Genomic DNA, 15,954 nt, shown 5'->3' on the forward strand with positions numbered 1-15,954 from the left:
TAACACCTGTATCTATTTTTATTAATATGCACATGATTTTCTATTATGTTTTTTTTTACTCTTGTCTTATTTATATAATGCTCGATTGGTCTCGGAGTTAATATATCTTGTAAAAATTTATAGAAGCCCTCGATACGTCAGCGCTAACGTTGACTGCAACGAGGATATTGGAAATGGAGAGTAAAGTCCGCTCGCTGGAACTCGAGACGGCGCTGGAGGCCGAACGAGTGCGTCTGGCAGAGCTAAGAAAGAGGCACTATCAACTCGCGCAGCTCGAAGAGGTACAATTAAGTTATAACTTGAGATACAAACAAAGCCCTTCTTCGTGAAATGTGTGGGCCATATTCAAATTCACAATAGGCAGGGCAGATTTATCATCAGTATATCTATATATCTCGCCAAATCACAGATTAGAAGGCAGGTAGTGATTAAATAAATAAAAAAATTAACACCTTCAGTGATAATTTTGTTCAGGATGATTGAAGATAAGAGAAAAAGCTTTAAATTATTGTAAAATTGTTGAAGCCTTTTCTTGACATGAGATACACATTCCACCCTTTTCAAGCCATTACACATATTGGTTATATGTTATCACCCCCATGTACAACTAAACAGATACAATATCGCTATTGCTACTTTGTTTGTTTATTAATAATATTCGTTGAATTTATAGTTTAGTTTTAGTGTAATTTTGTTAAAAAAATTAATTGAAACCTGCATTTAATTTGATATTAATTAAAATTACACCACCACACGGAATGTTGATGTTGAAAGGCTCTAACCTGAAGCCTAGTTATCATATAGGAAAATTCTAGTCTCGTAGTAGTCGTAGTGCACTTTTTTATATAATTTGTTAGTTTGTGGTTATTCTTTAATTAATATATTTTTTTTATTCACAGAATGCCGACATGACAAATGGTAAAGAGTAATGATAGAAATAATATGGAGCTAATATAGACAAGCCGGAAAGGCATAAGTTAAAGATTGGAAAAAAAAGGTAATGCACAGAATATGCGACAATGGAATCACAATAATTCTCGAAATGCATTTAATTTATCGAACAACGAATTGTTTTATAAATGAAAATAGCGCAAGAATCAAAGACATCAAAAATATGATTTAAGCCAATGTAAACTATTCAATATTGTAACGGTTTTACTTTTACACTGATTCATTTAAGTACATAATAAATGCATTCGGACTTAGATGCGTTAAATAAAATAAATAGTATCGAGTTTTAATTGGCATTTCCCTCTTTAAAATATATAAAAAGACTGTCACATATGAAATTTAGTCTGGTAAGCAAATCGGGAAAACATCAAAAATGTTATTTCCAGTATTTAACCTAACATGGCTTGTAGTATCTGTGATCACATCAATATCGATAAGGACTGGTTAAAAACGGTTTTTAACCATTTTCTAATATTTTGTCCTTTATACCGTTGACTAGTAAACTGCCTATAATTGTACGAGTTTAAATTATAAATGGACATTCACCAAAAATCATCCATCCACAATAAAAACTTGATTTTGAAGCTGATTTAAATGCAATAGAGACTAGCATTGGAGGTACTTTTTGTGAAAAAAAAATGAAAAAGGCAGCCATCTGCACTCTAATAAAAAATACATTTATTATGTGTACTCTTCAATGTTGTCCTATAAAACCTGCTTTAGTACCCTTTTCATTCCATTCTATTTTGTTCTTATATAACTTTATTATGTGAATTTTCATTATGTATTCATTAAATCTGTAACTGCTTTAATCAATGTAGAAAAGCTGATACCAACTGAAGTTATGGGATCTTTATGTAACGGAAATTAAATCGCCATCTTTTTTTGGGTCTTATGTAACATAGACATAATAAATATCTTCAATTAATATTTACTTCATTAAATTAAAAATAAACTCAAAGTTTTTGTTATTAGTTAGTTGTCTTTTTCTATTCTGACTTAAAATTATTAAAAGCGCTGCTTATTATGTTATACTCAATAAATAAATCACAATAGATATATTATTATTCTAACTTCCTTCAAGTAAACCAATACTAAATGACAAGACATTAAGCTTTAAGGAATAAGACTAAGACAAGTAAGGAATTGGGAGTTTTATATTAATTCTTTATGTATAGACATTTTATATTACCCTCTTATGTTATAATTTTGTTGTTACATTTATATACAAAACCCTTAATTATAGTAAAGTTTAAAGTGTTTAGTTTTTTTTATCTAACCTCTATAACATTAATCATATATCATGTAGGTAGATATAATTATTAATTTAAATTTTTAGAAAAAGCCTGGAAACCCATTTTTGTAACATTTATTATGTACTTTATTGATAAAAATAAATGATTCACGTCATATCAATTTTTTTATTTCTGCCAATTTTTTTATTAAAATGATGTTCTTTCAGATGTAAAAGTAAAGTATGAATTTCGGAATTTATTTTTATTAAAAATTATCGATATGTTAATAATCTTTTTTATTATATATTCAAGTGCTAAATTAAGTTAGCTAATTATTGTGAAGAACAATTGCAAATAAACTTTTATATTTACTAATTTATTGGGAGTAATTAAAACAACAAAATAATGCTTACATTTATTACCTCATTACAATATTACACACTTTGTATTAATTATTCAGTAATGAACACTATAATTACATTTAATATTCAAGAAGCCTTGCAACACAGTAAAAGCTACATTAATATGATTAAAAATTATTTTTGTGCAAAAAAAAAATTTGTATGTTCAGAATAAAAATAGATTTCTTTAAAAATGCTTTGTCTTGGAATGGACAAAATGCTGTGTCATAGATTTATATAAAAAATAATGCAGTATATAATGCATGTACGACAATTTGTGCGAAATTATTCACAATATCCATGTAATTATTAAATCTAATGGACAACTATGTTTTTAACATTAGGCCAATTAACCTTTAACTTTTGCAGTATCTATTGTCGTTGTAAATGATAGTTGTCCCCACAAAAAGCCATAACCATCTTACCAGGTACCATCATATACCATATATGATATCAAAATCTTAAGATGTTGATAAAACTTTCGAAAATTTAGCACCACACATTGGCTTTTGTTTCCTCAAATACTGTTTTAAGATGGACTGATTTATCAATCTAATTAGTTACAGACCCTTCTTTATACCTTAAAAAGACAAAGAATATGATCTTACAACTACAGTTAAATATGATAGGCCCTTATAGGGATTTTAAAATATACCTGTTGCAATTATGACTGGTTGTTTACTTTTACAAAGAATTGTCGTTGTTTGAATGAGTTTCTGTTAAAAAATGAGCTTAGTGTAATGGTGGTGGCTCATCCCACTTAAGGTGCTTCTCATGAGTGAGATGCACAATACGAACGTGGACGGCTTGATTCTTTTCAAACTTTGGTGGGATCGGGCAAAGTCGGTATGTTACATCATCGCCTGGTAGAGGAACATATTCTCCCTCGATACTATAGAAAACAAACATACTAGATTTAGTTCTACATTCAGAATAAAAAATGATAATTACAGGATGTCTTTAAATATAATAGATAAGATTTAAATACTATTAAGATATTTACTTTTTAATTTATAAACAAAAAAAATTGTGAGCAATTTACATGTGCCCTAAAACTATGAAACCAATATTTATTTTGAAAAATCTAAAATAAGTCAAATAGTTTTAAAAGCAACCAGTTATTTTAGTGGGTTTAAAGATGTTATAAATCAGTCTTTATAATCAATTAACTTCTCTAATGATTGTAACAGGAAGCTTTTGAAGCAGAAACACATGAAATATATATATACAAAAATATAAATACATAGTTCACAAAGACATCATCAGATGTGTTATTTTAAAACTTTTTCACCATTTATGGATAATAATGAAAACTACTTACATCATAATTGTTCAATTAAAGGTATGATGTTCGTTAAATAGTAATATATAGGCAATTAATTGGTGCAATTAAAGGTTATTGAATTGGAAATTATGTCATAAATAATTTTATGTCAAGTTCATACATCCTATAAGATACTCACTTTTTATAATTAGTTTCATTAGTTTTAATCAAATGAATGATTTTTTCATTTTACAAAACATACCGGTAATATTTTCTTAGCTACATGTGATGCACAAATTTTCATACATACTTTTTATTTAACCATAATCAAAATGTAGAAACCAATGACCTTATAAATAATAATGGTAATAAACAAGAGCAACAAAATTGCATTCCATTCCTTTATAGAATATTGTTGATATCAATACTGAAACTTTAGCAAACTCATGTAATTTTATTAAGATACACAAAACCTTACATTATAATTATTTTATGACTTTTAATATCACTAGTACTAGTAAGATATGAAGTATTGACATATCCTAGTTTTGTACTATTTTAAGTCCAAATTACTTGTTACTTTTGAATTAATAAATGGAACAAAAGTTTTTTTTATGGTTCAAATTACTTCACAAGTAAAAATTGATCACAACTGTTAAAAAAAATGTTGTGTATCATCGTACAAAAATGAGGAGATCTACCAATTCTAATATAACCCAAAAAATTTAATTTGATTAGTTTAATCTACTAAGTTCGATTAGTACTTGAGCACTGTTCGGGGAAGCAGCATTGAAGATAAATATAAAAAACACCAGCATGAAAATGTACAAAAATAAGGAGAATGAGTTTCAGATAAAACAGAAAGCGTATGCTTTTAACATTACGTTAAATTTAACTTACTCAGAAATGTGTACAAACAAGTCTTCTCCACCCCTTTCTGGAGTCACGAAGCCATGACCTTTCTCTCGGCAAAATGATTTTATTTTACCAGTTTCCAATGGATTTCCCAAAGCTCTTTCGGAACTAAAAAAAAAGCGATGTTATTTGGAAACAAGATTTCACGCGTTGATAAATAATATTTGATTAAACGTAAAGATTATACTTACGTCGAAGCAGTTCGGTTACGACGCGTAATTATAGGACTAGGAAGTTGTAAATGAGAATTCGTTTTATTAGGAGAATCGTCGCTGTTAAAACCATAATCGTGCGACATGATTTTGCAATCAAGGTGATATATGTACAAATAAACTAATTCGTTCACAAGACCAAGACAAATACGAAATGTCTGACAGCTATCATATCTACCATCATCTATCAGTGTTCTCAGTTTCTGACTACTATAACAGTGTTGCTCATATATAAATTATGGTTGGTATAATTTATCTAAAAAAATGCTATTAGATTGAAGTTTAAACAAATTCAGTTGGAAGTTTCGTTTATTTTAAACTAAAATATCACTTGGCTTATATGAATATTAATCCTATAATTTTACCTAAGTTTCATTTTAAAAGATAATAGTAATAAGTTTATTCGAAAAAAATCTGTATAACCTCATGTGTGATTTGTGGGACTTCGTGAAAATATCGCTTATTGGTATATATATATATATATATATATATATATATATATATATATATATATATATATATATATATATATATATATATATATATATATTATATATATATATACTTTTAATCAAACTATTATTACAAAATTATCTATAAAGGTTATTTTAAGTAGGTGGTAAGTTATTTTTGATTTGTGATTTTGATTGCCTTTGTGTAAAACATACATAAGTACAGAGTTTTTATTTTATTTAATTTCTTGTTTAGAACCTTTAAATACGTTGCCGCGAAGTTTTTAAAAAAGGCTATGCGCCGACACCGATTGCGTCATTGGACTTACGGTGCTTGATATCGATTTTTAATTTAGTAATAATGTTCTTAGAAAATCGAAAAAAATTACTCTTCACTACATTCATTTATATTAGGGGGACCAAAATGTAATTCTTTCTTAAGTTAGATTCATGCGACAACATTTTAAACAACTTTTTATTTCTAATCAACAATATATTTCACCTTCGATATTAACATCTTTTTGCCTTCTAGTATACAAATTTTCAATGACAGAGCAGTAAAAAAAATCGGTTTTTTGTAAAATATGTCGAAAGAAACAGCATTTCAACAACAATGTTGAGGAAATAAATAAGTAAACCGTGTTTGTTGTTTTTCACGTCAATTTATTTTTATTTACAATAGACAGAAGAAGCAGATATGGATTTGCTCATTTAAATTTTTTGATATGGATTAACTTATTAATGTCTTTATGTATGCACATTGGAATTAATTTATAATTAATACAATAATATTGCAGGTGTAACATTATTTTAACACTACAGAATGTATTAGGATGATCTATTTCCCGTAGACATAATTTTTAGACGTGACGATTTTATATGCCCGTTTTCTTGTTTTAGAACAAATTCGTCGTTCTTCTGGTAGAGGTACTTTAATTTTTGGAATTGGCAGCCCCTCCCAGTCACCCTGAAAGTTTTAATAAGCAAATTATTATCATAATCTTTTCACTATTATAAAAAACATTTTTGCATTCATTTATAATTATTGAAACTTATATAATCTTAACAACTTGAGTTATCTTACACCATACTTATCGGCGCCCAAATATTGACAAATAAATGGTGATTGTATTACAAAAATAATTTAACCTGAAATCGATTTCCATCCGATTTGTTGCACTGCATCGATATTGGAGATTCTGTGTACAGAGTATTCAAAGCATTTGCTCGCAATGGCGACCAAGGTTTAATAGCTAAATAATTTGCTCGTGGAGGCAAGTCATAGGATATAGACATGTTATCCCATCTGAAATATAGTTAAAAAAAATAATTTTTAAGGATATTTATTAACTTTTTATGCAATTTAGACATGGAAAATTTTACTGTAAATGTTTTGATTCTATATAGTTGAAAATACAACAGAAATTAAAAAAATATATATTTCTTATTATAATATATTATGGGACCTTTGAAATAACATTGTTATATTTAAGAAAAAGATAAATGAAACGTAAACTGTTTCATAACAATATACACAGCTTAAATAGTGTCTAATCTGTATATTTGCCCCCCCTTGAAAATTTAATCTATAAGATGTAGTATAAAATTTAATTTGTTAGACTCCACTTACGGTACCAATCTACACAAGTGTTGAATTATATCGATACAATCTAATTACCTTTGAGTTTTTTTATTATTAATATGCTATGAATAGATCAATCACGACAGAGATTTTATAATTGCATCATTGACAGTTTGCGAATGGCATTTGTATAAAATGGACAAAGAGCAGATGTTCGGTTCCCTTGGACATCAAATGAGAGCTTATACCGAGTTTCCGATTTTGAGCGCGAACACCTACAAGCCCCATGGATCTATCCGTTCAAGTTACCTAAGAGTTCTGCAGTATTCCAATCCAGTGAAATACAGAATGTAATGACCCGACTAAGGTTCCGAAGGGAGCCACCTAATGATAAAATCGAGTTGCGATTAATTATGATCAGTTAATACGTCTGTAATAACATATTTGGTTCATGTGTTGGTGGAAACAAAAAAACGTTTGGTGCCGACGTCGCGGACCTAATGTCACCCAATGGATCCAAAATATTCAGAAAAGAGTTCATATTTTGTTTAGTCGTTGTATTGGCTCTTTCAACCCCAGGTTTCCGAAAAAATTGATAAGTAAAGTGTCAGTAAAAATAATAGTATTCGGAAAATTTATAAAAGATTTTCAAAATATGTGTAAAAAATGTGCTTAATGAAAATAATTACCATGTAGCATTTATTTTATTATTATTATATCCGTGATAAGAAATTGACGTATTAATATTTTATTTTTACGTAAATCCATGTATGGTTCAAATGCGACGTAGTTTTAATAATTTCTTTTTAAGTAAGTACATATTTTCACCTCCTCGTCAATTTGACAAGTGTTCGTAGAGATAGGTATATTAAAAACGCCCGTAAACCCAGTGTTAAACAATTACGAGTTATTAAAATACCATAGCTTACCGGTCTTCGAACTTAAAAAAGTTTTCTAAGGCGAGGTTGGATACGGCACTTTTGCAAACTTCCAACTCAGTAGCGGGGTAATAATGCATGTAGTTGACGCACATTTCATCCGTAATTGCATGTCCGCCAATGGTTGCGTTAGCTTTATCCGTTGTATTATAAATGCATGTTGTTTCCAAAAAATCACCCTGGGTATAGATTAAAAATATTTGTGAAATAAACTAATAAAAAATAGTTCTTCAGGCCTCATTGGCAAGCTCAGAGACATTAAATGAGCCATGACTTTGTTCTGAATTTCTCTACAAGTTCGAATCATGAATGAGACCCGTAAACGAACGAAAGTTAATGATATAGCCCAGCTGATTGATAAGTTGAAACGTCAGAGGGCGCGCCATGGAGCCTAAAGGTTCTGAAATAGAGATCTTGGACTGGCAAGTATCTTGTAGGATGCTCGCTAACAAGGTCGACTGACAACCTTATTAAGGCCGTCGGAAGACCCTGAATGCAAACCGACTAAATTCGGTCATATTGAAAATTTACGGAGAAAGCCTATGTTTTACAGTGGCTGTCCTACGACTGAAATGATGAAAACAATGATGATATTAGGCACTGTGTTTAATCGGTACAAAGTCACATCATCACAATGGACAGAATTTGATAAACTGATTAAAAGTTTATACCGGCAAAACTTTCACAGGCCGGTGCAATATTCTGATTTCTTGAAAATGTGTAGAATAGTGAAGATCTTTGTTCAATACGGGCAACTCGACTCCTTGTCTCGAATGTCGAGTCCAAACCGCAATACCGGTTAAATGCGTGTGCAGCTGGCTTCCAAAAACCACGATGCCATGTTCCGGTAGTCCCTAAAATAAATATCATAGACAATATTAAAAACTGGATAAAGTTGATTTTATATTATTGAAACTAAAATGTTTGGTATACATGAAGTGTGTTATATAGCCATAAGGTGTACAGCGTACATAGTAGTGATATCAATGTAGCCTAGAATCAAAGGCACGAGGCGCTGTTCTCTAATAACAGCTGCATAACGCAACTGTAGGGTATATTGTGTCCAATAGCGCTTAATCTATAACTTTCTTGATGATAGCGAAGCTCAATGGCTCACAAGTTCACCGGGTTGGGAGGCCGCAGAGTTCTTAGATCACTTAGGCGGACGCTCCGTGGAGGGATTGGGTTTAAGGCTGGGAGCTGTCATTCGTCAATAATATCCGCTTGATTTTATTCATACGTTTTGTATTTTATTCTGCCAATCTTTCCGGATTTTCCAATTTGGTCATCGTTTTTGTCGAAAAAGTTTCTTCTAATTTGTTGTCGAATGAAATCTTGGACCTGCCTTCTCCTCTTTATATTCTCGGTGAAGAAATCCGTCGTGGAACGAAGGTGTTCCTAGAGTTTGCATTGTTTGAGAGGCGTTAATTAAAGAAAAAAAACTTTTATAATTGTAATTGGCACTATCTTAATGATAAGTGGAATTAAGTAACGTAATGTGAAATTTATTTGACTTTATTATTATTTGATTTAGTATTTAATTATATATTGATCTAATTTTTTTACAATTAAATTCGGAGAAACTGTAATATGTAGAGTATCTACATAAATGTTATAAAGCTCGAGTTCTTCCGTCTAAACAATAAACATGGGACCTAGGATCAAGAAGTGCCGTAAACACGCGTGACCTTGAAGTTATTTATACATTTTTGTGTACAGTTCTTGGAAACTCTAACCGAGTACTGTCGCGAACTTACTAGAACCTTCTTCGTAGTATAAATAGGTTTACTCCCCATGTCAACAAGATAATTCACAGACCCTCCAGTTTTGCGACCTCATTTCCATTGAAGCTGTAAAAGCTTTAAGACTAACAGCAAAAACTTCACAGATACAATACAATACAATGTTGACAATTCAGTGTCGTTTTTTGAGTTTTAAGATTAACATCTACGATCAAAGTGTGTCTATTACAAAATGACTATTTGGTAAGTTATTTAGACAGTGATTTCTTGTGCGATTTCGAAGCGTAGTTTGAACTAAGCGAAAGTATACTTTGTGTTAAAGTAGGGTGATCATCTGATTTGTAAGCCCATGCAGAACTATCCTTGTCAGGACCTATTCCACGATAGTCTACGACGAAACGTAGTCACCTTCATTTGTGTTTCTTCATGTTACCAACTTGTGATTGTCAGATACGGGTTTCGAAAAATTCTGATGTTGATAATAATAACTTAATATGCTTGTTATCTATCGTTTAGTCTATGCATAGCACCAAGATAGAGATATAGATAGAGCCACGATTGAATAGGACTTGGTTCAATTATTATAAATATACGACTACTCGAAAACATACCACTCCGGTACATTGAGGAATGCAGTAACCGGTCAAGGGGAAGGCTTCTTGGCCACCAGGAATTGCCATCTTATCCGTATACTCTAAGCCGAGTTCCATGATAGCTGCGTCGAAACGTCTTCTCTTCGATGTCAAATGCAATATGATCCCGGAACTGTCGACCCAATCTGTGATAAACGTGATTTTAATTAAGCACATTTCATATCGTCGCGATCGTTTTATGAAATCACCTGTTTATCATCATTTCAGTAGTAGAACGCTCACTGCTGGATATACACCTCCCCCATTAAGACAGGTTTATAGCATCCTGCTTCCAGCATGTTTCGAGAACATTAGCAATATTGTCTATTCAACATCACCACTGAACCTTAAAGTTCCAGTCGCATCTGTTCTGCGTGCAATGTATGCATTTATCATTGCAACTGAAATCACCTGATGGTTAATAAATAATTGTTGATGGTAAAAACATATTTTTGTGAGCTTTTTTAAGAGTGTACGCTTCTTTGTGACACAAATATGAAAAAAATTAAAAAAAAAAACAAATTTAAAAAATGCAGCAATCAGGTCAATTCACTTGCGGATATTTTTCACGGGGCAATTCTCAAATTGAGTGCTTTACTAATTAAACAATTTTCATCTGACGCCGTAACTTTTTTTATCTATCTATTAAATACAAACTTTCATTTGAGACACATTTTTTATTCTATGTCATCTTCAAGATCAATTTAGGAAAAATGATTGTTGATACCGTTTCTTAACTCAGGATTGTTGTAATGCACTTCGAGCATTACGAATTTGTTAGATCTGGGACCTCCAATAGGTAGCCCCGCTTCTTCCGGATAAGCAAACGGCGGTGCACCCATAGCCCAAGCTGCTCGCACCTAAACAATGATAAGGTAATCACATTAAATGAAATGCTTGTGCATGAACTATCATCATCCTTTCAGCCGTAGGACGTCCACTGTCGAACAAAGGCAATGTATATGATTTTATAACAGAATCCCGGAGAATTTTTAGAAAGTTTCTTTTGCCAGATGTAAAAACATTGTCAAAGCACGTAAGCGTTACTTCTACATTGGAAATGATTTTAGCAAAATCCATGTCATTTTGTATTCGTTTAAAATAAATATTAGCTCAGCCCTCCTGAATTTCTTTTGCTGGTTCTTCTCAGATCTGACACATTTATTAACCGAACATGTGGTAGACTCAACTGGAAGTTAATCAGTTAATAAATTCATCGTATGTTAAACAAAGAATTTGTTTAATTTGAATTGCAGAAAATCACAAGTCTCGCAATATTGACTTTAGTGTTTTGAACAGATTCTTTGCATTGCTATTATTTTTCGCTTCAAAATCAATCTCAACAATCACATTTATGTGTTGTCGTACGAGAAGAATGCCAAAAGGACTCAATTTGACAGAAATTAGTATCAATGTCAAAGCCAAAATAGATTTATTATATTAGATCATTACTATCATCTTTAATCATAAGCTTACAATTACGTTTACTTTAGTTCGTACAGCGCCACTTTTTGAGAAGATTTAACAAAAAACTCAAAGGGGCTTGTAATATATTAAAAAAATATTTTATTAATTGAAAAAAAAAAATATTTTCTTTGAAACTAGAACAATTATTTTCCTAACGATTTTATTCTGAGTTTGACATATTGTAACATACCTTTTGGATGAGTCTTTGCTTGAAATAATTCGTAAATTTACTCGAGCGACTGGGAACTCGCTAGAGAGACTCGAAGTAAAAGACCACCTTTCAAATTCATAATAAAATTCAAAATTATAAGCTAATGTTTCATAAATTGTATATTTGATAAAGTACATACCTTTGAACATAATTTAGTGATCTCAGGTCGATCGGATGAAAAGCAATTTCCATTATAAAGCGGCATCTCTATTTTGGGATCGGCATCGCAATAAAATAGTTCCATGTGATGCACTAAGCCTTCGTTTCCTTTAGTAATTGTAGACTCGAACTAAAAAAGCCTCTTATTTATTTTTATATATTTAAGGTTCATCAATACAGAGTACAAAAATCATAATCAAATACGATATTATAATTATTGGAGCTTAGTGGCGTAATAATCAAGAAAGCAAATAATGAAATCAAAAAAATTTATGTTTACTCTATTGGTGTGATAAATGTTAGACAAAGTTTAAAATATCTCTATTACATAGAAGGAGATGGTGTTGTCAGATCTCTGGAGAGCGGACCGGACAGGGCGTTTCTAAGACATATTCTCCTGGTCTTAAAGGGAGAAGGAAATGTAGCGAGGTGCATTCTCTATAAGTGGATTTGGAACCTGAGAAACTTACTAAAAGTTGATATTTTAGCAGGCAAGATAGAATTCGAAAAATTCTCTTTTATTCTAAATAACTCCACATTTTTCAGGACCAACATAACAATTTAGTTACTTAGATAAGGGACCTAGTCGTCACATAGATTCGACATCAAATTAAATATAAAGATATATGCTTTGTCTATTATTCAGCGATGTAGAGATCTCGGAATCCCTTTTCGTTTATTAATTATTTATTTTATTATTATTATATCATACCTTAATAATGTGATGAATATTTTTATTGATAAAATCCGGTAGTTGAACAACCTTGCACCAGTAGGTCGTATCAGTTCCAGGTACCTTTAAATCTTGGTTAGTAATAATTAACTGTTCGCCATTTTGTTGAGGCGTATTTGTCGGAGTCAACAAGCGAACTCTAATAAAACCGTGATCCTGAGGTTCAGTACAAGTTAAACATAGGCCTTTGGAAGTAAATAATTTATCAACGCCACGCGCCCATACCACGTGGACAGTTCCATCCTGTAATATAAATTGATAAGAGATTTTGTTAAGTGATTTTTGGGAGCATATGATGGCAGGAGTTTTCCTCATCCTTGCGTCGAATCTCTTACTACTGAAAATCGTGACGCATTTTAAAAAGTTTGCCACGCACTATGTTACGCTATCTGTGCCGATCTTTGGCGGTACTTATTGCTTTGGCTGTGAGCGTGGTTCGGACTGGATTACCAGCGCATGGGGCTGCGCCCTCGTGGTCAATTTACCTTTACTTTTTAGTTTTTCCAAGTTCGTAATATTTATCACTAGCATGCAGTATCATATAGCATATTATGCTCTAAAAGCTATAATCAAAATGTTTTTTTCTTAACCTGTTAAACGGAGTATTCAACATGTTGATTTTTATGTCATTACGCTCAACATACTCAAACGTACAAATTTTTGATTTTAGATTAGGTGTATCATACAATAACTATATATATAATAGCAAATGGGACATACATTCACCAATTTAAAGATTTTATACCGATAACTAATCACCTGAATAAGTAAACAAAATAAAATAAGATTAGTTAGAGAGAAAATTTACCTCAATAACATAATCTTCGTCATCGCAGGTGTCGAAATATCGCTCGAAAAATATACTTCGAGTTTTGCTGTTGACGTAAAATGATTCGCAGTCTTGTTGAACATCTGGCATTATCTTTCCATCAGAATCCGTATGTACATCCTGAAAACATCACGTCCTCAATTCGTTAAGTTCAGCACAAATTATAATAACAGTCTTTTCATTTTAAGTTGAAATATTTGCGGATTGAATAGATATTGTATTATTATCAAGTCGGTTCAAGTGTTATAGCAGTTCGGTTGCATATTCACAAAAAGAACAATATACATTTGAGATTCAATTAAAAGGATAATCTTTCTATAAAATAATCAGATGATTGAACAGAAATCAATATTTTTAACCCTAGTCTTGGTGCCTTTAAAATCAAATTTACAGAGATTTTTTGTTTTAACGAACAAAATAACATAATGTTGTGTACTATGTCTAAATAGTTCGGGATATATTTTAATTTCATCACTTATTAGGGGACCGGAAAGTAATATCGTTTCTGTAGGCACATTTTACAGAAAAACCGATTGCTTTTTAGCGCTCCGGCATTGAAAATTCGTATACTAGATAGCAAAAGGTTGTTGATAACATTGTTGATTAGAAATAAAAACTTGTTAAAAATGTAGTCGTGTGAATTTTAGTTTAGAAAGCGATATTACTTTCCGGTCCTCCTAATATTTACTGTTATGGGTTTCTTGTAAATAAATAAAAAAAAAATCGATCTTTATTTACCTACCTTATCTCTAATCTTGAGCCGAAGTTCGCAATATAAGAGACAAATACTTTATTAACTTTTGAGTTACATATGAATACACTTACCTCGAAATGATCACGTCCTTTATAATCAGTCCAGACTAAACAAATGTCGGCATTTTCTAAACGTCCCCTATCAGAAAAACCTAAAGCGATCCAGTTCGCTTCGGGTGCTTTCTCTGATATTACCAACTGGAATTTTATCTTTCGATTTAAGTAATCGACTTTCCACTTTAACAACAACGCGCCGTTAGGATCTAACACTGACTGACTTTCAGCGGTCCAATCTATAACATTAGACTGAAGTTAAAACACAGGCAATGTCGATTGATTAGGAAAATTGCAGTTATATTTACGTAATTTTATATTATTTCCATTTTACTGACAGTATTACGCGATCAAAAAGAAGCGCTGAATGTAATGTTTCGATTTCAAGATAAATGTGATTACAGTGCTACCGAAACCGCTGTACCGCGCCGTAGAAAGCGCGAGATAGGGGTCGAGGCAAAAAGAATACGAGGACGAAACAGATAGGCCGATACTTCCCCGCGTGTACACCTAAGGCGCGGTACAGCTGTACCGGTAGCAATGAAGTCAAGTAAATGGCCTTTTCAAATGTATGTTACATCTTATTACAAAGAGACGAGAGAATACGTGTTGGTGTTAAGAATTTTGATTTTCAAAAATTGTTCAAAACTTGTATCTTAATAACTATTGGACATTTTCACCTACTACTCTATTATTTCAACATAAATCGGTTATACTATTTTTATCTAATATATAAAATTTTCGTGTCACGGTGTGCGTGATTGAACTCCTCCGTAACGCCTCGACCGATTTTCATGAATCTTAGCGTGCGTATCGGCCAGGGTGGAGAATCGGACAACATCTATTTTTCATCCCCCTAAATGTAATGGGTGGTCCACCCCCTAGTTTTTATTTTTTAGATAAATTTTTTTCTTTTTTTTTATGATACAGCATACAAAAGTTATTTTTATTGAACTAAAAAAATGTTTCCTAGAAATAACATACACGGCAAAACAACGTTTGGGATCAGCTATTTATATACAAAAATCGAGTTCTACTGAAACTTTTTTTGTCGTCTGTTGGACGTAGGCCTCTCCTAAATATTTATTTGGTTGGAAGCGACATCCGTCCAGGGTCTTCACCACTGAATTATTGTAAGGATCCGTAGCTGAGTGAGAGTAACCGGCATGGCCCTGCATAATCCGCAAGTTGAAGTAGCAGTGGGCAGAGTACATAGATAGTCATGGGGCCTTTAGGCTTTGGAATGGAAATCACGGAACGGCAAATGCAAACCGCTACTAATCAGTTCCATTGGAAATCTATGGAAGGGGCATATTTACAGTTCATATGGTTTAAATTATAGAAATTATGCTTAAGAGTAAAAGATTCTTGAAATTCCGCTGGTTACAGAACATATTTTTTTAAAACATGCACTATTATGCCAT

The 15,954-nt window shown here is 31.7% G+C and overlaps 3 protein-coding genes across 3 annotated transcripts in view; 1 reads left to right on the top strand and 2 right to left on the bottom strand.

The window, feature by feature from the left end:
• The window catches only part of Hip1 (Huntingtin interacting protein 1), a 48,805-nt gene extending 46,476 nt beyond the window's left edge, over window positions 1-2,329 (top strand). Inside the window, exons 23-24 of the mRNA XM_068777451.1 lie at window positions 124-281; window positions 900-2,329. Coding sequence (XP_068633552.1) covers window positions 124-281; window positions 900-929 — 188 coding nt within the window. The 3' untranslated portion in view covers window positions 930-2,329. The remainder of the gene's footprint in view (window positions 1-123; window positions 282-899) is intronic.
• Window positions 2,330-2,608: 279 nt separating this feature from the next.
• Window positions 2,609-5,163, bottom strand: LOC137933390 (cold shock domain-containing protein CG9705). Its single transcript, XM_068777337.1, has 3 exons — window positions 4,958-5,163; window positions 4,752-4,874; window positions 2,609-3,479 (listed from the first exon to the last, which is right to left on the bottom strand). The coding sequence occupies exons 1-3, from the start codon at window positions 5,062-5,064 to the stop codon at window positions 3,320-3,322; spliced, it is 390 nt and encodes a 129-aa protein (XP_068633438.1). The 5' UTR covers window positions 5,065-5,163; the 3' UTR covers window positions 2,609-3,319.
• A 998-nt stretch (window positions 5,164-6,161) lies between these two features.
• On the bottom strand, window positions 6,162-15,708 carry Tbh (Tyramine beta hydroxylase). The gene is made up of 11 exons (XM_068777452.1): window positions 15,633-15,708; window positions 14,549-14,769; window positions 13,703-13,843; window positions 12,874-13,137; window positions 12,142-12,291; window positions 11,052-11,184; window positions 10,304-10,470; window positions 8,622-8,804; window positions 7,942-8,129; window positions 6,580-6,736; window positions 6,162-6,397 (listed from the first exon to the last, which is right to left on the bottom strand). The coding sequence occupies exons 1-11, from the start codon at window positions 15,706-15,708 to the stop codon at window positions 6,269-6,271; spliced, it is 1,809 nt and encodes a 602-aa protein (XP_068633553.1). The 3' UTR covers window positions 6,162-6,268.
• Between the last annotated feature and the right edge of the window lie 246 nt (window positions 15,709-15,954).

The sequence above is a fragment of the Battus philenor genome, unplaced genomic scaffold (assembly GCF_028537555.1).
Source record: "Battus philenor isolate CCGP_79_NKW_IND1 unplaced genomic scaffold, ilBatPhil1.0.hap1 SCAF_13, whole genome shotgun sequence".
NCBI classification, from domain to species: domain Eukaryota; kingdom Metazoa; phylum Arthropoda; class Insecta; order Lepidoptera; family Papilionidae; genus Battus; species Battus philenor.